The sequence below is a fragment of the Papilio xuthus genome, unplaced genomic scaffold (genome assembly GCF_000836235.2).
Source record: "Papilio xuthus unplaced genomic scaffold, Pxut_1.1 DF827680.1, whole genome shotgun sequence".
Taxonomy (NCBI): Eukaryota; Metazoa; Arthropoda; class Insecta; order Lepidoptera; family Papilionidae; genus Papilio; species Papilio xuthus.
The window spans coordinates 1,075,153-1,101,789 of record NW_013530969.1 but is presented as its reverse complement, the minus strand read 5'-3'; the positions used below and the strand labels follow the sequence as shown (position 1 = coordinate 1,101,789).

General features: G+C 32.8%; 4 protein-coding genes across 4 annotated transcripts; all 4 read left to right on the top strand.

Moving 5' to 3' along the window:
* Positions 1-39: 39 nt before the first annotated feature.
* LOC106117486 (SPRY domain-containing protein 7) lies at positions 40-2,407 on the top strand. The gene is made up of 4 exons (XM_013311830.1): positions 40-237; positions 500-670; positions 1,391-1,702; positions 1,915-2,407. The coding sequence occupies exons 1-4, from the start codon at positions 126-128 to the stop codon at positions 2,010-2,012; spliced, it is 693 nt and encodes a 230-aa protein (XP_013167284.1). The 5' UTR covers positions 40-125; the 3' UTR covers positions 2,013-2,407.
* Positions 2,408-6,350: 3,943 nt separating this feature from the next.
* On the top strand, positions 6,351-8,838 carry LOC106117043 (esterase FE4-like). Its single transcript, XM_013311115.1, has 3 exons — positions 6,351-6,637; positions 6,782-8,082; positions 8,199-8,838. The coding sequence occupies exons 1-3, from the start codon at positions 6,461-6,463 to the stop codon at positions 8,422-8,424; spliced, it is 1,704 nt and encodes a 567-aa protein (XP_013166569.1). The 5' UTR covers positions 6,351-6,460; the 3' UTR covers positions 8,425-8,838.
* An 878-nt stretch (positions 8,839-9,716) lies between these two features.
* LOC106117404 (para-nitrobenzyl esterase-like) lies at positions 9,717-11,898 on the top strand. Its single transcript, XM_013311707.1, has 3 exons — positions 9,717-10,031; positions 10,291-11,570; positions 11,651-11,898. Exons 1-3 carry the CDS (start codon positions 9,723-9,725, stop codon positions 11,856-11,858), a joined length of 1,797 nt encoding a protein of 598 aa, XP_013167161.1. The 5' UTR covers positions 9,717-9,722; the 3' UTR covers positions 11,859-11,898.
* A 1,591-nt stretch (positions 11,899-13,489) lies between these two features.
* Positions 13,490-15,871, top strand: LOC106117463 (esterase FE4-like). Its single transcript, XM_013311795.1, has 3 exons — positions 13,490-13,808; positions 14,161-15,440; positions 15,544-15,871. Exons 1-3 carry the CDS (start codon positions 13,629-13,631, stop codon positions 15,749-15,751), a joined length of 1,668 nt encoding a protein of 555 aa, XP_013167249.1. The 5' UTR covers positions 13,490-13,628; the 3' UTR covers positions 15,752-15,871.
* Positions 15,872-26,637: the final 10,766 nt, after the last annotated feature.

The window sequence follows — 26,637 nt, the reverse complement described above, 5'->3', positions numbered from 1 at the left end:
TCACTTCAATTTGACAGTTGAGAATTGAGATGAATGAATGAAAGTAAATATATACTTTGTTAGAGAGAAAAAATATTTTCACGGAGTCAGCTTGTATTGATTTTCGTTTAAAACAGATCAGTACAATGATAAACATGTTTTGCTGTCTCAAAGGGTGTATAAACGGCTTCACGTTGACCCCAAGTGTTCCAGTACGGATAAAGGAGAATCCAATACAACTGGATTCTTTACATATGGGTAATAATTTTTTTTTTATGATGAAGTAATCCATCAATTGTGGTTTTCATTGATTATAATTCTGTTACTCTGTTATAACTGAAAATACATTACTGCTTTTACTATTTTTGAAAATTATTAAACATAACAGCTGTCTACTTGCTGGGTTAAAATGGTTTGAGTTCATGTTATTTTTAATTTTAAGTGTGTAGGTAGGGTGAATTATTAACCTAAAGATTACATTTAATTGGGTAACTAAGTATGCATCTCCATTTTGTTCCAGGCCATGAAGTTGTTTTAGTGAAGAGTGGACAGCGAGCCTGTGGATCAGGTTGCACTCTTGGAAATGCACCACTAGTCCAAAATAAAGCCTACTTTGAAGTAAAGCTGCAGCAAGGAGGAGTATGGGCTGTGGGACTTGCTACTAGGGATACAGATCTGAATAGAGTTCATGGTAAAACTTCTAATTTTGTTTTACAACAATAACTAGTACATAAATTAACACATTCAAGAATGTTTAAGATTTTCTCCTACTTATTGACACCTGTCATAAGCTTTAAAAGTACCAGGTACAGTGTCTACTTTTAATAACAGAATAGAACATTTTCAGTTTGGTATTTTTCCTATCTATATATTTACCCCCAATTACTTACTATCCCCTTTGCATCCTTCCTCTTTTATAAAAGATGGGTAGAGTAGAAAGAATAGAATTTGGCCTTCAAACTGATTTGCGTAAAACATAATTTCTAATCATATTTAGTCATAAAAGTTCAAAATGTAGTTGCTTAATTATAATATTAGTGTGTCTTATTGACATTCAAATAGTGCCTTCACTTTAGGTCAGTGTCACACATATAAAGGTCATGTGACACTAAACCAAATATGATCTAGAGTGGTGTAACTATATTTTATTGTTTAATATAATTGTTCTAGATATATTGTGACCTTGTCTATAGCAATTTTAATACTGCTATTTATGAATTTGTAGTGAAACTAGCAGTTGCAGTAGCGGAAAATAAAAAAAACATAACATATGCCAATGTGTTCTTCCAGGATATTTTCTATATGTATGCCAAATTTCATCAAGATCCATTCACCGAGATACCTTAAAAGACACATCCATCTAAACATTCGCATTTGTAATATTAGAATTTTTTTTTCTTATGAATTCCAGGTGGTTTTGATAAGGAGTCATGGTGCTTGAACAGTGATGGTACGGTGCGCCACGATAATATTGAACTGTATCACTTAAGACCTGCGTCTCGTGACTCACCTACTGAGCTATTAGTGTCGACCGAGTCACCAAATCATGTTGATGATAAACCAGAGAGTGACAACCTTGATAGTACAATATCGGTGATGCCAGTTGAAGGTGATGTGATTGGTATTGCATATGATCATGTTGAGATGAACTTTTTCTTAAACGGAAAGAATATGGAGATTCCAGTCAGGAATATTAAAGGAACTGTATATCCAGCTCTTTATGGTAAGTTTGTTTTCAATTTAACTGATAAATTCTTGTCAAGACGTGAATAATTTTTACATTGAAATCTTTATATTCTCAACGAAACAATTTTTTTTTATGGTAGTGAATAGAATATATCCAAAGTGAAAATATGTAGTACAAAGTAAATAACGAATTTTTTAAAAATAAAAATGAATTCTAAAATATCACAGACAGCCTATGTCTTTTTTCAGTTGACGACGGTGCCATCTTGGATATCATTTTAGATAACTTCCGGTATCCTCCTCCATCCGGTTATGAGAAGATAATGGTTGAGCAGTCCCTTCTCTAAGTAAATTAGAAGTTCTTGTTTCATGATTGGACCTCTTGTGTTACTAGTGACCTATATCAGGTGTCACAGGGTATGAGACTGGAACAATTGTGTGCTTAATTGTGTTGAAAATCTTCATCTAGTTTTGTATATGTAACACAGTGTTTTGTGCTTCTGAAGATTGATATGGAGAAGTTATCTCTGTCTCACGCTTATGTATATAGCCGTCACACTCTGTGCTTGTTTTGAAAAGATTTTAAATGAGTGTTTTAAATGCGATTCAGATGCAATGCAATTTTCTTAGTAGTTTATTGGTTCATATCAATTACCAGTTGTAACTAACAGATATATGTCAAGTTTGATAAATTTTGTTACATTCATAGAAATATAGGTTAATTTATAATTTTACTAAACTCGTCAATGTATCCATAATGAAATAATTGATATTAAATCATATTTCGTTTAAAACTTCTGCATAGAAAATTTATCAAAAATATTGCTTGAATATTCTTGATACTTTAAGTACAATTTTTCTATTAACATATTTTAAGATGTCTATTATATAATCTCAGTTATTTAAGTGCCAGTGTTAAGTGCTTCATGGTTTGTAAGATTTTATTTGATAAAAAACTTCTTCTCGGAACTTTGACAGTAGAGTTTCAATGCTGTGACACTTATAATTACATATTGTGTTGTTAGGTTTGTAATTGAACCAATTGATTAATTTTGCTCCATAACTAGTTATTGCCCGTGACTTTGTCCGCGTGGTATTCAAAGAAAACTTAAATAGTAGCCTATGTGCTCTTCTACACTATGTTCTAAATCTATGCCAAATTTCAGCGAGATCCATACAGCCGTTCTGGAAATTATTTCTATTCTATTATATTATTAAGATAAAAGAAAACCATTGGTTCGCTGCAACCAGATTCCATTCTTACTCAATGGGATTATTTTTATCCCATCGGTAAGCCCAGCTATGTTGAAACAGCTGTATAGTCATCCTACACATTCTCTTTGAAAACACAAAGAACACTATGCCAATATAAATGTCACAGCTGGAATTTTAAGGTTATGTTGTGCTTAATTTAATTTACTTCGATGAATGTGTGAAAAAGTATTTAACCATTGTTATTAAGACGAGGAAATTAATTTACTATCGCTTTTAAAGTTAATTATAAGATTTTAATTTACTTATGTTTAATGCAGATACTAATAGTATAATAAAAATCCATTTTAAAGTTATGATTAAGTTAGATTATTATTTATTTGTCTCTGATGATTAAAAGCAGACATCTGATATCCTTTCACTCCTTGCAGATGTCTGTTGGTCCTATTTTACCCAATATATACAGTTCACTCGTTTGCAAACTTTTAGTAATAAAATAGTGCAGAATTATAGTTAACAAAACTGTCCTAACTCGACCAAAACTTGAATAATTTTAAGTATGAAATTATTAGATAAAATTATTGAAATTTCATTATCTCTGTCCACTATAGTTAGTTTATATAACATATCCTATTATGTAAATTACTGTCTCTTTAATGAATTTGTATTGAATCTTAAATATTGTTTACATGACTAGGTACATAACTATGTTTCTAAAATTGAAATAAGCAAATTTAAATATAAGGTGATTTATAGTTATACATGATGATCTCAAACTATCATTAATTCGTTAATTACACAATTTACGGTTATTTTATCAACTGTAATTTAATGTTAAAACTTATAAAATTATTTAAAATTGAACTAAAGTCGAATTCAATAGTAATATTTTTTTTTAACAAACATATCTAAACAATTTTAGTTTTATAGCACTCTTTACAAATTTATTATAATAGAAATAAACGTTTTTTTATAATTAATTTGAACACTTACCATGAGTTTCTGTTTTTTCACTTACCACATTTAAAACATATTGTTATCTCTGTTTTGTCAAAGTTGAAAGACAAGGATGTCGATATATTTTACATTTCATCAAGTGTACTATGTTAATATAGTTTCTCTTTGCCATTGAATTCGACTATACAATTTAAAATAAACAGTAATATGGAAAATTTTATTTTATAAAGCGTGGCTGTTATGGCTGAAACAGGTTCAAAATGTTTTGCTATCGCAATTTTAAGAACTAGAACCAGCGGGATGACATCGTCATGCACTTTGACCTGAAAGTGTTTAACATTAAGGTTATATACGTAATTTTTGTTTCATTTATTAATTTAGACAATTTACCTGAGTACGTAAAGGACCAATATATATTACCATAGTATATCACTTATAACGTTCCAAAAAGTCAGTTTAGTGAGTTTTTTTTTTAATTTTACGATCTTTTATGTAGTACGATGTGATAGTGATGTTATTTTTTAGCTATGTGTAATTTGGTATCAAAACGATTCTTACGCGCCTTTTGTAGACTAAATTGTGAATCGCTAGATGGCGTTATTCAAGCAACGTTCCGTTTCTCCTAAAATATGGAAATATGTTCTCTTATTTATTAATAAAAATATATTCGATATTTTCCTTTGGACTTATATTAATATATAAATAAATTATGAAATGCTAATAAAACATTGCTATGTAAACTTATAGTGCTACGTATGTGTTATAAAATGTTAAAAAAGTGTTTGTATGGAATAAAAAAAAATCTTCAATATTTATGATTTTAACAACTTATTAAATATTTTTTCCATTCAAAGTCATAAGTAAAGACTTATGACCTATGACTCATTACTAAACCTGTTTTTATCTGATTCAACGTTCTCTGATGTGGTGTTTAAAGTAATAATTTCTAATACATTACTGTATATAAAACTATCAATAAAATGTAAGCAACCACAATGTTATGCATTTTTTCTGCTGCTGCTACCTATAAATCTAGATATAGAATAGTTAATAGTGGAAGTTATAGAATAAATATAACTCTTAAAATGTAAGTAATTTTAAATGAAAATGAAATTTTATTTTATGTCTGATACCAAGAACGGAATGTTAGACAGTTTTTTGGCGATTGCGGACTTTGCTCAATTTTAACTTTTTTTTTACACTATTAAAAATGCATGAACTAAAGTTTTTATTCGGTGTCAATGAATGACGTAAGCAAGTCGTAAGTTTGAATGTGGTACTCAAAAAATACAATATGATGCAGTCGAACCTTGGATATGCGAATATTGGCTAAGCGAGAATGGTTAATAAGCGAGAAAATTGCGTTGCTTGGACTCGGGCTTTTTCAGGTTCGACTGTATGAGAGTATTAATAGGTACAGTTGATATTATATCATCATCAGCTCTCTATACGTCCTCACCGAGGGGCTCGGAGCCTACCCAAAGTTAGGGGTTACTAGGCAATAGTCAACCACGCTGGCCCACTGCGGGTTGGTTGACTTCACACATATCTTTGAATTTCTTCTCAGATATGTGCAGGTTGCATCACGATGTTTTCCTTCAACGTAAGAAGGTCGGTTAAATGTAAATATATAAATCGGAAATCGAAAAACAAATTATATATTACACGGTATTATTATCAACGATTAAATAATTAGTAAGATAATATTGGTACTAGTAGATAATGACGATGAGTAAAATTATATAATAATTATCTTTTAACATTATCTTGTATTCCTTACTATTGATTATTCTTGGTTTTACAGGCATTTTACTGATTCATCCATGGTTAATTTAATGTAGTGTAAAGGATATATATATATATATATCTCTTGTGTCGGAGGCCAAGACCCACTTTGGGTCGATGCGCCAGCGGAGTAAGTAAGTAAGTAAAGGATATAGCAACATCAATATAAATAAAATATTGTTTAGAAAGCGCATACTATATTTATATTACCGTAGGTTTCCGAAACTACAATCCCCGTTTAAAATATATTATCTCTAATTTTTAAAGATATTAACGGGGATGACGATATGTATAATACAGAGATTTTGATCACAGAAACCAACGTTTTCCAATCCGATAATAATACGAAGTAACGTCTCGAGCCGAGCTTCCTGGGGGAGCCCTCTAGCTTAGTTACTCTTAAACGATTAGGCTAAGTGCCATCTGCGCTCGGCCACCTCAAGCCCGGTGAAGCTGTAAATGACTTCTCAAGGCAAAACATGGCAATTCAGTCACAAAAAATCAACGTATGGTGATCTAACTATTGTAATATGTTTCTTACGTTGTCTGAGTCTGGAATTACGTATGTACGACGATGTATCACATGTTAAATTGCCACAGTGCGTAACAATGTGCAAAAAAGAATATAAATTCTTTTAACACTTGATAATATTATAATTAGTCTGAAGGTTGTAATTATATGCAGGAAATACACAAAAATAAAAGACGAAACAGAAATAACATCTTCAGATAAAGTTAATAACGTAAATTAATATCGAAGTTGTTTCAACTCCATTTATAATTAGTATGAACATATTAACGTTATTCCTCAGGTCGTTGTGAACGGCGTTTGTACCTTAAAATGTTGCGAGTCTTATTGCATTTGTTAATAATGTTAAGCCGTGGTCTAACTAAAGAAACACTACTTGTGCAAACAACACAAGGGCCGGTCGTAGGATATAAAGAACCTGGTGATGATGTGTTTGAATTTCATGGGATTCCATATGCAACGGCACCTACAGGAGAAAATAAATACAAGGTAATTATATAATGTTTATCGCTTTATCTCGAAACAATTTATTTCGACCAAATGGTCTGACAACATCAGTAAAATTCTAAATTAATCCACGCATAAGTTGTTTAATGTCGTTATAATCTTACGTAAAACGGAATTCATTTACAGCCACCTCTGCCAGCACCCATATGGTCGAAACCCTTCCATGCTATCAAAAAAAATATCAGTTGCCTGCAAATGAAAAATTATCTTATAACAATTCCTGATGAAGTTCAAACAGAGGATTGCTTAGTTGCGAATGTGTACGTGCCCGATACAAGTGAAGAGAATTTACCTGTTTTCGTTCATATTCATGGAGGTGCATATATTTTTGGAAATGGTGATTTTCTAAAAGGAAAAAACCTTATAAGGCGAAGAGCTATGATCATTGTTAATTTTAATTATCGTCTTGGTCCTCATGGATTCTTGTGTTTAGGTACACCAGATGTGCCTGGTAACGCTGGAATGAAAGACCAAGTGGCTCTGCTTCGTTGGGTTCAGAATAATATCGCCAGTTTTGGCGGAAATCCTGATGATGTGACAATCAGTGGATTCAGTTCTAGTTCAGCTGCTGTAGAATTGTTAACACTCTCGCCGATAACGATTGGTTTATTTAATAAGGCGATACTAGAAAGTGGTGCGAGTGTTGCCGCTTTTAGTACTCAAATAAATCCTGTTAAAAACGCTGAATATTATGCAAATCTATTGAATTTCAATAGTGGTGATGTGTCTAGTCTTGAAGAATTTTACAAATCGGTTCCGAATGATGTTTTATATTCTGTAGACGTTTATAACGCTACTGATACTATATTCTTTTTCTCACCGTGTGTTGAACGTGATTTAGGCCAAGAAATATTTCTCGACGACTCGCCCGTAAATATATTAAAAAATGGTAAACAAAATAAATTGCCTATGCTCTTCGGATTCACTGAAATGGATGGCTTGTTTAGAATACCACTGTTTGATACATGGAAAGATAGAATGAATGAAAAGTTCTCTGATTTCTTACCGGGTGATCTACACTTTAAAGATGAAATGGAAAGAGAAGAAGTTGCTCAAAAAGTTAAACAGTTTTATTTTGGCAAGCAAGCAGTTAGTGAGGAAACCATATTTCGATATATTGATTATTTTACAGATACTGTTTTCGCTTATCCTACTTTAAGATCGGTTAGGTTGCAAGTGGAATCTGGGAACGAGAATATTTACTTGTATCGGTTTGACTTCGTTGATAAAACAGCATCACCTGTACCGTACACGTGCGTGCGAGGCGCAGATCATTGTGCGCAGACTCTGGCGGTCATGGACGGCGTGATTTCGTCTTTAGCAGAGGCAAGCACACCACAACCCTTAAATGAAGAGAGCCTTTCTAGGGACTATAAAAAAATGAAAGATATAATGAGATTTTTGTGGGCAACATTCATAACAACTAGGTTAGTATCAATTATTATAAGTAAAAAAAATATGTGAAATACTTTCAAATGTGTTTATTTAAATTCGATTCTAAACTTATTAGGTCAATTTTCGTAATTACACTTTTGATTTTCAGTAAACCCGTACCAGAAGATTCAAGTCTACCAAAATGGCCGCCTACTCAAGCTAATGGAGGTCCTTATATGCGTTTGGACAAATCACTAAAATTACGAGGTCCACTTATACAACAACGTGTTCTGTTTTGGGACGATATTTATGACAAATATTATAATTATCCTTCGCCACCGTCACACAAAAATTGTAAAAGGAAAATCCCATTTCATAGTAATAAGAAATTTTAGATTTAATTATTATAGTTTTCAGATATCTCAACGGCTCTTAAGCTCGCGCGAGTCTCGATAATACATTTTAGGTGTAACGGGGCATAGCGAGATACGGGAGGGCGCAGACAGATGACCTTGGGTATTTAATATATTTGAAAAAAACAATACCCAGTCGCAGTTTTAATTTACTTCATGATAATTCGGATCCGGAATATGAATGTAATTTGAATTTAAAAAGTTTTATTATAAATTCCTTTGGTACAATATCTATGAAAAATATTACAATTTCCACCATCAATACCAAAGCCTAATTAAAAAGTTGGCAGAAGTAAAAATTATTCATTTATTTTATTCACACACGCTTTTGTATAAGCTGTGTGAATGTGTGACCGACACGGTTAGCGCATTTGTATGCGTAGAGTGGTATGTTGTATTTGCTGCTGTTGATACAAGCGTGATGTTAGTGTTGTGTGTGTATGTTGTGTGTGTATGTTGTGTGTGTTTGTCTGTTGTGCGTGTTGTGTGTGTGCGTGTTGTGTGTGTTTAGGTGTGTGCGTGTTGAGTGTGTGTGTAATTGGTTATGGTGTATCGTTTTGACAGATATTTCGTATGTGTTCATCTTATCATTTTTAAGTTGCCTAAATTAAATTTTTGATAAAAATTAAAAACATGACATCGTTAGATCGCTGTAGTCTTGCTGTAGTCATTTACTGAATATTTTAAAACATGAATGAATCTTCATTTTTAAAATATTATTAATTCGTAAGAACACTGGCAACAAAATAAATATATATTTGATGTCATCGGCCTTTCTTTGGTAATTAATATTCATGTAAGAGGTAAGAGGTGTAATATCATAAGGTTATCTTTGCATAGTTTTGTATATCGAACAAAATGATGCGTTTTTACAGGAAGATAAGAATTAATTTAGAATGAGTACAAGACATCGCAATGGATATTTAACAAAATACCTTTTTTCTACCAAATCTTTTTTCATTATGTGTTTTCATTTAACTGCTTTTAATAGATAAATTTTAAATTCATATATTATATATATTTTAGATACATATAAAACCAGGTAACTAAGAATTTTTAATACTGACAAACGGATTTAAGTGGTTTTAAACTGAATGAAAATTACAGCTATTTATGAAACTCATTAATAAACTTTCTGATAGGTTATAGTACGGATGTTAAATCTTAGCAGATTGGTAATAATATATTATTTGATCTAATGTTTGTTAGAATAATCAGGTTTTCAATATATATAAGTAATAAATCCGCATCGAGTAATAAGCTGGTTAACCAACACAACAATGATACAGGTTTCTTGCGCGGTGTCGTATTCACGTAATCTAAAAAAGATAAATATACGCTATATAAAACAAAGTGTTGTTACATCATTAACAGTCAGGATTGCAAACGATAAAGTAGTGTATGTAAAAATGATAAAATGGGTGACATTTTTGGTTTTAATATTGTTGGCAATAGGAGATAGTAAAGAAGTGAAACAATTGAATACAGCCCAGGGACCAGTCCGCGGATATAAAGATGCCGGCGATGATGTGTTTGTCTTTTACGGGATCCCATACGCAACTGCTCCAACTGGACCCAACAAATACAAGGTAAGGTTTATATAGCTGTCTTCCGTGACTCTTCCAGACTTCTACATCTATGACGAATTTCAGCAAGATCCCTTGAGCCCTTCTAGAGATATCTTCAAACAAACATCCATCCATCCATCCATCTTAACATTCACATTTATAATATTAGTAACATTATAATATCTTAGACAGTGTAGTAATACACCGAAGTCTTATAGTAGAGTTCGAATTATATGGAAAATAATTTATAGATGTTTTATATTTACTGCTTTCGTTATAGGCACCTCTTCCACCGCCCACTTGGACGACACCATTTGAAGCGGTCAATAAAAACATAATTTGCCCGCAAATGGAAAACCTTTTTATGGCAAATCCAAATTCAACAGAATCAGAAGACTGTTTAATTGCAAACATTTACGTACCTGATACAAAAACTAATAAGTTACCAGTTTTAGTCTACGTTCATGGAGGTGCATACCAAATAGGATACGGTGAATTTGCTGTAGCAAAGAACTTGATGAGGGAAAAAGAAATGATTATTATCAATTTCAATTATCGTCTTGGACCTCATGGTTTCTTGTGTTTAGGCACACCAGATGTGCCTGGTAACGCTGGAATGAAAGACCAGGTAGCCTTACTTCGTTGGGTTCAGAAAAATATTGCCAGTTTCGGTGGTAATCCTGATGATGTTACAATAATCGGATACAGTGCTGGATCTTCTGCAGTAGACCTGCTTATGCTTTCGCCAATGACAAAAGGTTTGTTCACTAAAGTTATACCAGAGAGTGGGGCAAATATGGCAGCTTTTAGCGTGCAGGGAAATCCGCTGGAAAACGCTAAAGCTTACGCTAAATTAATAAACTTTAGTGGCAATGAAGATGACGTTTATGCTCTTGAAGAGTTTTACAAAACAGTTTCAAAGGAAGTCTTGCATTCCGTCGATTTATTCAGTCAAAAAGATTCCACATTCTTTTTTTCGCCTTGTGTGGAACGCGATGTAGGACAAGAAATATTTCTTGATGACGCACCTCTAAATATTTTAAAGGACGGTAAACAATATAAGTTACCTATGCTTTATGGATTTGCTGAGATGGAAGGATTGTTTAGAATACCGTATTTTGATTTTTGGAAAGATGGTATGAACGCGAAGTTCTCCGACTTCTTACCTGGTGATCTTCACTTTGACAGCGAATCGGAAAAAGAAGAGGTGGCAGAAAGAATCAAGAAATTCTATTTTGGCAATCGACCAGTTAGCGAAGAAACTATATTGAGATATGTAGATTATTTTACGGATATTATTTTTGCTTATCCTACTTTACGATCTGTGAGGTTGCAAGTGGAGTCTGGAAACAATAACATTTACCTATATCAATATGACTACGTGGACGACAGTGCACCGCTCATACCGTACACTGAGGTTCGCGGTGCCAATCATTGTGCGCAGACTTATGGGATCGTTGATGGGGCGTGGCCAAACCTGACGGAAGATAAACTCCCTGAAGACACCCAGAAAATGAAACGGATGATGCGTAAAATATGGGCATCTTTCATAACCACAGGGTATGCTATGCTATATACTATATACAAAATGTTTACTTATATAAATATTTAAGTTGTTAATAACTCTCTCTGTTTTTTAGGAAACCTGTACCCGAGAATTCAGATCATCCTCAGTGGCCTCCAACTAAAGCTAATGGTGGTCCTCATATGTGTATAGACAAGTATCTTAAGCTGAGGGGTCCATTGCTACAGCAACGCGTTCTCTTTTGGGACGAGATTTATGATAAATATTACGACGTTCCAAAACCGCCACCTACACCACCGAAAAGGCAAAAAGAAGAGTTGTAATCATAATAACTATACAAATACACCTTTTGGTTTTAAATAACATTTTGTTTTATTTTCGTTTTAACAAACTATTTGCCTAAAAAAATACTTAGGCCATATAAAATTTTATCATTATATTATAATATCTTCTAGGACTTGTGCTTATTGATGACAAATGCGGAATGACTTTTAGTTTTTTATCACAAGACAATTTCAATTGAACTTTGATACTAAAAAAATATTATGATCCTAATCAAAACATGTAGATAGTAAATATTAATATAGTGTATGTAGGTAATAATTTTATAACTGCATACTTTGAAATTTACTAGAAATAAATGTTTTTTTTTATATCATTAGGTGGCAAACGAGCGAGCGGCCACCCGAAATCACTGAAATAGCGAAGTGACCGTTGCCCATAAACATACGCAATTGCATATGCGTTGCCTACCTTTAATCGACGGAGGAGAGGATAGAGAGAAAGAAAATATTTTCTCTACCTATGCATCTCATCCGGAAAGTCCACTTCCACTTCCCAACCTTTCCTTATAAGAAAAAGGGTGGCAAGGGAAAGAGGACTACTTCACTTGCTTCTACTTCACGCCTGTCTTCTGTCCGATCGTGGTGTTTCACCGGGCGAGCCGGGCCAATTAGTGGGAAGATGTTAAAGCGGGCTCTACCACTGTTTTCAAAAGTCAATCATGTAATACTTGCTATAATTAAATCTAAGCTAAGGTACTTGAAAATAAATGCTTATCATTATATTTCGTTATTTTTTTGTTATCTTGCTATCGTAGTTTTATCAGCAACAAGTCCTTTAGCAACGACTCGAAAATATTCATATATATTATCACACATATCGTAAGATATGCTTGTTGTAATGACCTTGATGTTTTTAACAACAATAATGAGTCATTTTATCTATTTCTATCATATCATTGCAGTTTACTTTGACTTTTATGTGTCAGGATCTGTAAACCGCGTATTCTTTCAAAGAGAAATGAAAAATAAGTTCTCACAGTTCGACAAGAATCTTATAGCAGTCGGAAAATACTACTAACAATCTTATTTGACTGCGTCGTATTTTGTCCAATAAGGGAGCGGTTAAATGGGTAATGTTGCCGTTTTTATATCTTTCCAATTAAAAAAAAATGCTAATATTAGAACCATAATTTAATAACGATAACATGTGACTACTCAATTTTGTTAATGCTAAATATAGTATATTATAAAATATATAGTTTTATTATAATAATATCTATATAATGTAAATTGAAATGTCTCCTTGTATTCTTCGTCAATGTATCAATATAGATAATAAGCAACGAGCACTCAGATTGTAATTTGAAAACCATTTGCTAACAAGTTTTTTGTTATGAACTTGGGCAATTTAAGAATAAATTAGGAACATTTTGCAATAAGGCAACTCACTGTCAATGTCAAAAAACTACCATAAGATCCTTGACGGACTTTAATCTGCTTATACATGTCCTCATTGTGTGTGTAATTTTTTGAGTCAGTATGTTCATAAAGACGCGTCATCATTATACTCGATTAACACATATGTGATTATCATTTGTTATTCTCCCCGCTGCGAAAACTGACAGAATTTATTTATTATAACGCGAGTGTTTGGCCAGTCCGTTTGTCTATAGTCAAAGATTTGTAACGATAAACAAATCATCGTGATAATTTATGTTTTTTATCGTTATGATAAAAGTTGTTTGGATATAAACAAGTGAATTCAAGAAGTGTATCACAATCGTTTACGGAACTATCGTGACACACACTATGTTAAAATTTATTTTATTAGTAGTGTTTATAATAGTAGGAAGAGGAGATGCTAATGAGGGATGGCTGGTGAACACAGATCAGGGTCCTGTACGAGGATACAAGGCGCCTGGTGATGATGTGTTTGTTTTTTATGGAATCCCATACGCAACTGCCCCTACCGGTCCTAATAAATATAAGGTAAGTACTTGTTATGTTATTACGTCAAATACTTATGATTTAATCATGTTATTTAGATAACGAGTGTTGTGAGTTACACATAACGTATACATTGAAATTAATTTGTAAATATATTTTTATATGTTGGAGCAAATATTATAATAATATATACCATTTCATCATCGTCCGAATGGTTAACCTTTGCACGCAGAACATATAAATAGATTTCGAAAACAGAGTGGTACTAAATGAAAACTGCTATAAATTGCTAAGCTATTGGTTAAAAAATCTTATTGCAAAGCAGCTTAAATCAACAACAAAAAGTATTACTGTAATTAGTTCGAGAAATAAAACGTACTTTTGATTATTACAGGCACCACTTCCTGCTCCTACTTGGTCAGAGCCATTTGAAGCAGTTAACAGAAATATTATTTGCCCGCAAATGAGTAATGTTTACATGGTACATCAAAATGGAAGTCAAGTCGAGGATTGTTTGGTTGCAAATATTTATGTACCTGGTACAAAGCAAGATAACTTACCAGTTGTAGCCCAAGTCCACGGAGGTGGATATCAAATTGGGTACGGCGATTTTGCGACAGTGAAAAATTTGATGAAGGAGAAACCAATGATAATTGTCAATTTTAATTATCGTTTAGGACCTCACGGTTTTCTATGTCTAGGCACGCCGGACGCACCGGGTAACGCCGGTATGAAAGATCAGGTAGCTTTACTTCGCTGGATTCAGAGGAATATTGCTAACTTTGGTGGAAATCCTAAAGATGTAACCATTAATGGAGCCAGTGCTGGAGCATCGGCAGTAGATCTTCTCATGCTTTCACCGACAACTAAAGGTTTATTCAACAAAGTAATACCTGAGAGTGGACCTAATCTTGCAGCGTTTAGTGTTCAAGGAAATCCATTGGAAAATGCTAAAAGATACGCAAAGATGCTAAACTTTACCGGAAATGTTGACGATATTTATATTCTTGAAGAATTTTATAAAACGATTTCTAATGAGGTTTTGCATTCCGGCAATGTTCTATTTGAAAAGGACTCGACTTTCATTTTCACACCTTGTGTAGAACGCGATGTAGGCGAAGAGATGTTCCTTGATGACTCTCCTTATAATATATTAAAGAATGGACGACAACATAAGGTACCCATGCTTTATGGATTTGCAGAAATGGAAGGATTGATCAGAATAGCTTTATATGACATGTGGAAAGATGATATGAATGTGAACTTTGCAGATTACCTACCTGGCGATTTACACTTTGAAACTGAAGCGGAAAGAAAAAATGTGGCAGAAAAAGTAAAAAGGTTTTATTTCGGACGAGAACCGATTAATGACGAAACCATATTTAGATATATTGATTATTATACCGATGTTTTTTTCGCTTACGGTACTGTAAGATCAGTGAGGTTGCAAGTGGAATCTGGCAACAATAACATTTACTTATACCAATATGACTTTGTTGACGACACAATGCCTTACATACCGCTCACGGAATTACGCGGCGCCGATCACTGCGCCCAGAGTGCTGGAATTTTCGACGGCTCGTTGCAAGAACCTTCTGAGGAAAACCTTACTAAAGATTTTAAGGGTATGAAACAAATCATGAGAAAAATGTGGGCTAATTTTATAACAACTGGGTAAGTTATGAACGTAAACACGAAATAAGCAAAATCCATTTACATAAAAAATAATAACTACGATATTTACAGTTGAAATATTTAGATTGTTTGTATTTTTCAGGAAACCCATACCAGAGGACTCTGATCTACCGAACTGGCCGCCTGCTAAAGCTAACGGAGGTCCTCACATGCGCATTGACAAGTTCATGAGACTGCGCGGACCACTACTACAGCAACGTGTTCTGTTTTGGGATGAAATTTATGACAAATATTATAAATCTCCTTCTGCACCGCCTACACCACCACCAAAGCAAAAATCTGAACTTTGAATCATATTGATTCTTCGATAGCGTGCAGTGACTTTATGGCTATGGATGGATGAAAAGGCAAATTGGTGAAGAAAAGATATTATTTTTACGACTAAGACTGTATTTTTAGATGACAAGAGATGACAGCTATACAATATCAAAACAAAAAAGGTTGTGCACATTAACAATAGCAATGGCCTATCTCTAGTAGAAAGATTTGAGTTGCTAACCATAATTTATTGCGAATAGTTACGAATTGTTACAATCAACCAACAGGAAAATGACTTATGATATTTTGAAAAATTAACGATCTTTCTGTTTTTTTTTTCGTGAGACGATCAGAGATGAAGAAAATTAAATACATCTTAATACTTCCTTAGGTTTAACTTAAGTTTTTATGCAGGTTTTACTGAAAATGTTTTTGTTTCAGTATGTACTTGGTATACAATAATTATTTGACGACTTTGTCTACTTTAGTGTTTCTTACAGTTATCAAGATCTGCAATAAAATTTGATTGTTATGACAGATCAAATGAATGTTTTTTTTACCAAACTCTTCAGTTACCAAACTTTTTACTATACTAAATAGTTTAGTTACGTTATAAAGATGTTAGGTAGAACGCTCGCGGAAGATTATTAACTATGTATATCGTTCTCTTAATTCAGTTTTTACCGACTTTATTGTTTCAATTCTTGGAAAACTTTTCGAACAATTCGTAAAGATATTATTTCTTATGGCGAAGTTTTCATAACCTTTATACTGATTGTTTGGAGATATCAAGAGAAATAAATGCAAACTTTGGAAATAATAAAATAGTACGAAACTCGCGTTGAAGCTTTAGTTAATAGCGCAATAAAGGAAGGGTAACAAGAAAACTTTGAAGTTCTTATCTTCGAGTTTGAGTTTCGAGTTCGTTTCGAAACCGCCCCCAGACTTTGAGTTTGGTTTTATCTTCGATTTATCATATTCGTAGCGTCTTTAATGTCACTTGTTCATTTTAGGATTAAATAAAGTTTTCAATAAACTTAAGTAACGTTGAATATCTAAAACTGCTTTCGACTTTACGATAACGGTTTACGAAGCAGTGTGGATTATATTGGCGTTTCTATTAATGACTTTACAAAGTTAGATTTTTTTTTTTTTAATTAGATATTTTATCTGTACCTATACGAAAACAGAAGGTTAGATAATAATTAGCCTGAATTTTAGCTATTACAGAAAGTAGTAGCAACTTGTTATACTTAAAACACATTTAACTTAATTGGGAGTCGAAACTTGGATATTATGTGTTTAGTAAGTTAAGTACTTAGGAAATAGTAATACATAAAAATTTGATTGATCGCATTGGTTAAGTCGACGCTGTCTTTTTGATGTGGGTAAGCAATCTCTTGGGAAGCGGCTGTTCGCAAAAATACCTATTTGTGTGACAAGGACGAATGGCTAGGATAAAATACCTATAGCCAATGCATCCAAGTGGACGTATTTTATTTATAAAGGTATATGATAGGACCATGTTTAAAATATCTGGCTAAATCTATTTCTAATTTAACAAAAAAACAATTTTTGATTTTTTTGTTTGCTTGTTTGTCTGCAAGACGGCGTTTGTCCAAGGTGATCTACGCAACGACTGGACCGATTTTTTCGGGACTTTGACTGGAAATTAGCTTGTGCAAATGTGTGCGGAAGTAACTTTTTTTCTTTTTTCAAAAAAAGAAAAAAAATACATAATTTTTTTATGTAATTTTACAATAGATAAACATAGTCAACTGCTGATTTTGTGACACGAAACCATCGTCGTATTTAACAGTTATAAACTCGATTCATATTACTATAATAGGTGTGATATTTAATGATAATATTTTACGTGGTTTATAATTTTTTTATGAATTAACATGAAAATTAAATAGTGCTCTAACGTAGTACATCATAAAGTTGAAAGTTGAAAGTTGTATGAACGTGTCCGCACTGTATAATTCAAACAGAGAATATTATAGGGGGCGATGTGGGGAACATGGTTCCGACTCTCCAGCTACAGCCAGTAATTTACGATCGGAAATTCACAAGCGCCATGTTTACGATATGTCAGTAATAAAAATACCCTAATTATTACCAAATATATTTATGTATTTGCACGACGGAATTGGGATTGTAATTTTTTCGCAGAAATGTGTATTCATATTTTGAAGCAAAGGTGTCTTTAGTTTTTACCATTGGGTTTCTACTACGGATTTTTCGCTTTTCAGATAATGACAAAGATGAGATATTTACAAAAAAAAATTGCAGTGAAACCTCGCAGCTATGAAATCTATGTTATTGCTCGTTATACACTACGGTATTGGCAATTTAATGGAATTTTATGTTTTAAAAAATATGCACGTTCTTTTTTTAAAAAATATTTTTATTATAGCCTCTAATTACGGCAGTTAAACACAGTTCAGGTATAACGGCACCACGTCACGCACCCTTGGATAGTATCGCGGGCTAGCGGGGTATGGCGGGGAGGGGTACTTTGTATTAAACTTTATCAGCAATTTGGCGCGTAATTACAGCTTTCTGTACATATTCTAGATTTAATAAACAATTACTATCAATAACTATTGTCTTCCAATATCTTTGAATTGTTTTCATTAGCCAGTGATAGCCATTATCCACGTTGCCTAATGATATTCAGGTCCCAGATGTGACATATAAAGACCCGGTAGAAAAAAAAATAACAAACACTTATAAATTATAGTACTTGATTAAATATTTCAATGTTATCTTTAAATTTATCCTATTAATATTATAAATGCGAATGTTTGGATGGATGAATAGATGTTTATTATCTCCAGAATGGCTACATGAATGTGATGTAGAACCTGGAAGAACACAAAGGCTACTAATTATATATTTTTTAAATCCGCGCGGACGGAATCGCGAACTCCAGCTCGTAGTATCATACAATGAGCGTGAATGTCGATTTTATGCGACCAGAACAAATTAGGTTACAACAAGAATTCTAATAAAACATTTTACCAACCAGAGATTAATAACAATTGAATAATAAAATAGAAACTTCCTTTTCAAAGATATAGCAGAACGTGTTAATTGTTGAGAGCTATAAGCCGCAATAGCTTTCGTAAGTTGAATTGAAACTTATAGAGACTCATTAAAACTGCTCCAGAATACGTCAGCACTAAGAGCTAACACCAACTTACAATTGATCCGGGATTGCTATGAGAGAATTTAGTTCATCGTTTCGTTCTATGAACATACTTAATGAGTTCGATCGAGGGCGGATGACCTTGATATTTAAAAAAATTCTATACTTCATAGATATTTTTATTTTTATTCTATTTATAGTGTTACAACATTGTTCAGAACATCGATTATTATTAAATTATTCAAACTTTCGTGAGACATTATACTAAACTGATATATAAACACGGCTAAACACTCACGTGTACTCGTCCGGTGGCGGCACCGACTAGTTTCGAGCCCATCGGGGGCCCTTCATCAGGATGAGTGGTACTGGTATTATTTCGCGGAATAATCGTCAGGGCCCTTCATCAGGATGAGTGGTACTGGTATTATTTCGCGGAATAATACCAGTACCACTCATCCTGATGAAGGGCCCTCGATAGGCTCGAAACTAGTCGGTGCCGCCACCGGACGAATATACGTGAGTGTTTAGCCGTCCCTTATTATTCTTTAAAATGATAGCATGTACCAAATAAATAACAACAGATAGTTGCAATTTAAAATATAGCTCGGGGGTGGTTTTTAGTTTATGACTTAAATTAACATAAAAATACCATTAAAGCAACAGAAAATTTACATTTTGAGGGAATGAATTTATTCCACATAGTCGAATAGTTCTTTCCATTTAAGCTACTATCATTGTTCTTATTTATCCTTTTTAGAAGTAAATATATATTTGTTACGTCAACGTATTTATAATTGATGCACAAAGCACGCCATTAGGTTACAATTCCATCATAGTTCGTACACATTTTACTTGATTGATCGTTATCGGTTATGTAAATTTCAATTTTGCACAAAATTGCTAAACAAAAAAACAATAATTTTGAGTATATTAAGTCGAAGTAGGTTTCTTTATTCTTGGTAAAACTGCAGTAAAAAGTGTTTATCAATATTAGCATTAAGATTCGTCTTTTCTCGCAAATACAAAATAATATATTTCGAACATTCAACGTCCCGCGAGATTGCCTACCCATATCAAAAAGATGTTGACTTGACCAATGCGATCAATCTTGTTTTTAATTAAAATTTATTTTCAAATAACTATGTATTATAATGTACCGTTCGTACTAGTACAATACTTTGACTTTAAACTTTAGAGTTCTCACTATAATTATAATATAATAATAACGCACCATAACCATCTGCAAGAGAGGTATGGTCCCTATACTAGTCAGGAAACCAAGTGTGCGGCCATCCATTCCAACATCTGTTTAACAAAGTCAATAGAACAACCGTATCCATTGAGTATTTTCGCCAGACGTCAACATGAACTGACAGATTTGCGTAAAAACTCTTTAATAAACAATGGCGGCGATCAGTTTATTCAGAAATATGTCAGTTCGCTTGTGATAGCTTAGTAAATGTAAGTATATATGTTTTCAAATAAATTGCTTTACCTTTTTAAGAACATTCTGCTTAGGGACATAAAAAAGTTAGGTTATGTTGGTTAAGAACGTAACATTGAAGTAAAATATGATTTTTTGTTGGCATACATGTATAAAATATTATTTCTGTCAATACGTTCTGTTACTCTTTTATATATGATCGAGCATCCGTAACTTATTAGTCAATTAATTTCCTTTCAGTTACGTGGCATTTCAGCTGTTCGTAGCAGCGATGTGACTGACTGGAAGAAAGTTAATTAAGGCGCGGACTTGATTGATGAAGGGATCTCCGTAAACGTTTATTGTTCTTTCCAAAACATAGTTAATAATGTTTGATACATATTCATATATTTATATAGATGTTATAAATGTGAAAAAGGCGTTGATAAAGTAAGTACCTACTGTTTTATACTGTGTCTATTGAAGATAGATAAGTTTGACAATTTACTAGATATGCGTTGATCAAAATCGATTTAATTTTTTTTCGATTTTCGATTGTTCTCATAGAACTTGCAATCGAAAATTTCGTGATTATTGATTCTGAATAACAATATACATAAATATGTTTCTTTCGACTTCTACTTTATCCTTCATAACCAGATAAAGAAATCAGATATTAAATCAAAAATTGCGGTGTTAACCAACAAAAAAGATTTTTTTAATCAATAGTGCGATACATAGTCAAACAACTGAAATAAATACGTTAGTACTCATTTGTTGGATTAATTTTATTACAACACCGAATTTCGATAATTTACAGTTATTCGTTGTGCGCGACGGTTCGATACTATGACAACCGTCCATTAAGTACAACATTCATGCTCAAACAAAACTAATTTGATATTTTATGGGCGTCAGTTGTCAAACTAATGTATCTTAAATAGACACACTATAATAAAATGTACTATGTTATATTATGATTATTTTCGATGATTTTTCTTTCGACTCTTTTGTTTTTCTAAGTCGTTTGTTAACTTTTCACTTCGTGACTTCGTCTATCCAATTGTTTTAACAGGCCCTTTGGGAAATTTACAATTTTGTTTCATCTTGACCGAGCGACATAATTTAAAAAATAAAATTACAGTAGCCATTTGAATTGTTCCATGAAAATTATTCTCTTTAAGGGAAAATGGGGAAATTAGCATGAAAATTGTAATATTATGACTTTGATGATTAAGGTGTTTTGTTAAAGTGTTTTCTATAAAATAAATAAGCAGACATGTGATGTATGAGAATGATTTTCTCTGCTAAATGTGGTGTAAAACATTTGAACATTCGACATAGTGCTTTTAGAAACATTTTATCACTTTCCGCATCATTTGACACAAGTCACATTCAACTCCAGACACAGCGCCATCTCTATGCGGGCATAAAGATCAATTTTGTAGAGATCTTAAATTTATTTTTAGAAATAAAACATGTAGCCACTATTTAATTGTTAATGAATCGATGTTTTATTAAGTTGAAAAAAAAGTATTTTAAAAAGTAACTATATTCTTGCTTAAGCGAATAATTTTATTTCACAACATCTCGCTTACGTGTAAATTACGCCAGTTTTTTTAGTAGACCAACATGAAAACGTTTAGTTTAACATCAACAAGAGGTCAATGTGACCTCATTCCGAGTGACCTCCTCCAGCTGGTTGTTGCAAGCATTACTCGAGGGTGCTCACTAGTGCCCTCTGCGACCCCCACCACCACCGCTCCCAGCTGCCATGTAAGCTCGACATCGTTCCGCTTCGCTGCAGGGCCTACCTCAAACGGTTTTTATTTAAAACTGCTGCTTTTTTGTTTTTAGATATCTAAATAAAAAAATGATAAACCTACAATATAAATAACTATAACTATAGCACTTCCGAAAAATAAATTTCCAGGCGAAGATACAAGGAATTAAAAAAATAAGTTAGTTTTGTTTAGACTAATTTTTGCATATTGTTTCTATAACACGGTTCAGTGGATTGCTATAGTATCGCTAAGTGGATGCAGAAGAAAAATGGAGCCGATTAAAAACTTAGTGAATAGAATTATAAAGATAAAGCCCGACGCGGGATAAAGCTTCGGTTAAAGCTTCTAAGCGCGTGTGGAGCGGGACTAGGGGCTTACGGGCCTGGGGCGGAGGGGGGAAGGGCGATTTCCCAACGGAACATCGTGTATGACAAGGGAGGTATATAATGTAATATACGAAAACTAACATATCTAGGATGTTTTTGTAGCTTCATAGAATCAGATTAAGCAATGTATATGTACTGAATTACATATTTGATTTTTATATATTTTGATTTATAAATGAACAAGCTATGTATTTAAATAATTAAAATTTCATGCAATGTTTAAATATAATTTATGTGAGACATTCAAAGCAAATGTAACCATAGACTTATTATTTTCATGATTAGGAACAAAGATCATAAGGAATTCATAATACGAATTAAATTATGTATATCGCGTTGCGAATGCGCGCGCATAGAAATATTAATTTATTGGATAATAATCAAGACACGGCAGTTACCTAACGCCTACACCACACTGCCTGCATTATAATATACAACAATGTCTGAATAAATTCTTAATAATTAGTTATATCGTGGTGCAATTGAAACGATAATTAATATTAAAATTGCGTTGCAAAATGCGAAAAATTTCCAAGTTCATTTATGCGACAAAATCTACGATACAAATATGTTAAGTATTGCAAGTTGCAAAAAGATATAAAAGTTTTAAAATCGAAAATATTTAACCAAATCCAAATCCGAAATTTAAAAATAATTCCTTACAACGCTATTGAAAGAATGATAGAGCTAAGAGATTGAACTGTCGTGACCGAAGATGCTTTCAACACGGAGTCACGGAGCGAAAACTAAGATGCCAACGACAGATTGTAATCGAGTGTGGCTAACAAACGCAGAACATTGACGACGCCACCAGGAAGATAAATCACTAAGGTCACTAGGTATTATTTTATACCACAGATAAAAAAAATTAGTTTCAGAATTTGTTATACCAACTCGTAAAAGAAACACAACAGCTTGGAATTATTGTCTCATTACCTTAAAATAAAAGAAACTCAAGTTATAACTTAAGTAGATGAAATGGTTTTTATTAATTCCAGTGGAACTAAAAAGTAAATGAAAATAAATGAAATCGCTCGACGCACTTTCATTACACCGATTTTATTGGCATTGGTAATTCTCATTCAGTGTTGTCTTTGTGTGTACAATATCTAATCAACTGGCGCTGAACTGGCGCTGAATGTGATTGTAATTTTGTACGATGTCGGAGGCGGCCGCAGACGGTGGCCGATAACAGCTCGCTGTGGTAATTCCACCCAATTCCCCTGCCTATTCACGCTCCATAACATCAAGTTTACACAAAGAACAATGACGTAGAGCAGTAGACAATGCAGTAGCATTATTGTTGGAATGTGCAATGTCGATACATATCAGTAATCTTTTCACAGTATGAATACTTCACTGTGTACTGCTCTATCCCACTATGCCGCCCTCGTGTGAAACTAGCATAACGCACTGACAGTCTCTCCCTCGCACTTTACACTTTAATTCTCCAAAGAATAAAATTACGTCGCCCGAGTAAACGTTTGCATTTCCATTTGTGAAATTTCATTTTAATATTACATATTGTTTTTGTTTTGAGTTGAAGTTTTAAGTTCACTAACGACGCGCATAATAATGTTTATTAAAATAATAATATAAAATACGTTACGAAAGAGCAATTCCATTAGTTGAAATGTCCACATTTCAAATTAAATATTGAATGTTGTTATGAAATTGTTACTTTATGAAAATTAAAATGATTATTTGATTACTTCGTCAATTTACATAATTATAGTGAAAATATCAGAGTACAAACAAAAATAAACAATTAAGGTAAAAAGTTGTAGAAAAAGTCATATTTAAAGGTCGAAATTATTGAGTATGAAAATCAAGTTAAAACATTATTTTTTGTAACATGATTTCTTTCCTTCCGCTGCAGAAATTAGTTATTCCAGCTTCCGGGCGAATTGCTAATTTAAATTGGATTTCACAAGGCAACCTCACTAACGGTATATTTCATTAAGTTTTAAATCGGAAGCTCCGTACTTCTTATTATAATTATTGTATCAAACAAATTGAATTGATTTTCTTTCATTGAATCTTTTAAAATTAATTTTTACAAGTCAATAAAAAAAACGTTTAATCCTTATTGTCAATAATTCGTTATTTTATTTTCCTATAAATCTACAGGATTATTTATACTTTATAATTTTGAAAATAATTTGATGTATGCGTGTGTTTATGTGCGTGTGAATGAGTGTGTGCGTGTGTGTGTTAGGAATTTATTAGTATACCAAACAAGGCCTTTTTTGAAACTAATGACAACAGATTGACTTGAATTCTCGTAGCGTAAAAAAGTTACCGTTCTCAACATTTGCCCAAAATTAATCAAACGGACTTCGGCAGTTCTCCAGTACCGTGGGGAACTGACCTCAGTTGATGCCAACGTTTGCAATTATTTTTCAAAAAAAAGACGACTCAAACATATGTTATTTTATTTTTTTTATGTAACTTTTAATAAAAAAAATTTTACTGGCATATTTCAATTTAGGTTAGTAATTAAATTGCTGACCTTTAAAATTTAAAACTATAAAGAAAAGACAAGATCGAAAAGGGATGATAGCCGCCAAAAAATTCCTTGTAGTTTTTGGAATTAAGGAAATACAAAGGATAAATTAATCCTATAAGAAACTCCTTTTAGAGCTTTGTTTGTTAGAGCTGGCAAGTTTCACTCGGCTCGGAGGGAAGCTTTAAATAGCAAAGTATCGCGAAACAATGCCACAGAAACTGTTTATACCGAAATACAAAATCTTTCTGAACTGTAGTTTTACAAATATGAAATGTTCTAACAAAACGATGTATTGTGGGCTTTTTAATAAAGCTTCTTAACACAAAGGTTTGGTTACATTTCTGTTATAAACTAGCTGTCGCCCGAGACTCCGTCTGCGTGGATATAAAAAAAACTTAATTAGTGTGGCCTATGTGTACTTTCAGACTATGTTCTATACGTATGCCAATTAAATATTTCCTAAAGACCAACAAATTCTGTTCAATTGTTGTATTACATTGTTTTGAACAATTCAAAATCTTTGACTTACTTTTTTTTAATAAAACCAATAATATAAGTTTGTTTTTTTTAACGAATTTTATTTTCAATAAAAGCTAACGAACATCGATTGCCTCTTCACATCTGTGGATCTGAAGTACTTATTGCAGTGCGCGTTTGTTCCAATCATGGCCATACATTCACGCGACGCTCTTTTAAATATTCATTCCAGTCTTGATTGTAAAAGTATTTTGTGGTTTAAATTTAAAAGAAAATAAAGCGAAAGTTAAATATATTCTTAATAAATTGTCTTACAAATGTAAAAGCTTTTTGTTAATCTAAGATTTTTATTACCAAATGTGGAATTCAAAATAGAGAGACGGTGGCTCAGGGGTCAAGCACTTGAATTGCAATCTGCAGGTAATGAATTTGAATCCCTCCATGTATCAATGTGTTTTTCGATTTCCGATTTACATGTGTACTTTATCCGACGTTCTTATGGTGAAGGAAAATGTGATGCAAGCTGCACATATCTGTGAAGAAAATTCAATATGTGTGAAGTCAACAAACCCGCTCTGGGCCAGCGTGGTTGACTAATGCCTAGTCACCCGTGAATTAGGGTAGGCTCCGAGCTTCTCTGTGGGGATGTATAGTGAGCTGATGATGTGGGATTCAAAATACCATAATAAAATGTTTATATTCTCTTTGGTATTAATCATATTTTCCTATCGAAATTCAAACTATTTACAGAATTTGATCCGTAACCAACAAAGGATAATTGCGACGGTCAGGGGTAATTGTAAACCCCAAATATTTCACGATGAAATCAAATATTCTGCGAAATCTTATTACCATGCTGTTAGAAATGTTTTACACTAAATTATAGACTGAGTTTACAGATATTTTAGTAAATATGTACAATAAACTTCATGCTCAAAATTCATAGAAACAGAAATTTCGAATGAAACAGTGTTCAAATTTAATTAAGGTTGCGGGAGGAAAGTGAGGAATTATTTGGGTTATGCAAAAAATTTAATTTTGTTAGTATACGATTATTGACGCAATTTCTTTAGAAGTAAATAAAAAACAAATAATTTACATCCTTCATTTGAACACACTAAAGTTGAAGTTATTATAATAGGTTAAGGCTCTAATGAGGAATTTATTAAATCACATTTGATA

Excerpts from the sequence above, each read along its gene's own strand:
- LOC106117486 (XM_013311830.1), top strand. The coding sequence starts at position 126 with ATGATAAACATGTTTTGCTGTCTCAAAGGGTGTATAAACGGCTTCACG. Across the intron at positions 238-499 it reads ACTGGATTCTTTACATATGG|GCCATGAAGTTGTTTTAGTG; the intron begins GTAATAATTTTT and ends ATTTTGTTCCAG. Across the intron at positions 1,703-1,914 it reads TGTATATCCAGCTCTTTATG|TTGACGACGGTGCCATCTTG; the intron begins GTAAGTTTGTTT and ends GTCTTTTTTCAG.
- LOC106117043 (XM_013311115.1), top strand. The coding sequence starts at position 6,461 with ATGTTGCGAGTCTTATTGCATTTGTTAATAATGTTAAGCCGTGGTCTA. Across the intron at positions 6,638-6,781 it reads CAGGAGAAAATAAATACAAG|CCACCTCTGCCAGCACCCAT; the intron begins GTAATTATATAA and ends ATTCATTTACAG. Across the intron at positions 8,083-8,198 it reads GCAACATTCATAACAACTAG|TAAACCCGTACCAGAAGATT; the intron begins GTTAGTATCAAT and ends TTTGATTTTCAG.
- LOC106117404 (XM_013311707.1), top strand. The coding sequence starts at position 9,723 with ATGATACAGGTTTCTTGCGCGGTGTCGTATTCACGTAATCTAAAAAAG. Across the intron at positions 10,032-10,290 it reads CTGGACCCAACAAATACAAG|GCACCTCTTCCACCGCCCAC; the intron begins GTAAGGTTTATA and ends CTTTCGTTATAG. Across the intron at positions 11,571-11,650 it reads GCATCTTTCATAACCACAGG|GAAACCTGTACCCGAGAATT; the intron begins GTATGCTATGCT and ends TCTGTTTTTTAG.
- LOC106117463 (XM_013311795.1), top strand. The coding sequence starts at position 13,629 with ATGTTAAAATTTATTTTATTAGTAGTGTTTATAATAGTAGGAAGAGGA. Across the intron at positions 13,809-14,160 it reads CCGGTCCTAATAAATATAAG|GCACCACTTCCTGCTCCTAC; the intron begins GTAAGTACTTGT and ends TGATTATTACAG. Across the intron at positions 15,441-15,543 it reads GCTAATTTTATAACAACTGG|GAAACCCATACCAGAGGACT; the intron begins GTAAGTTATGAA and ends TGTATTTTTCAG.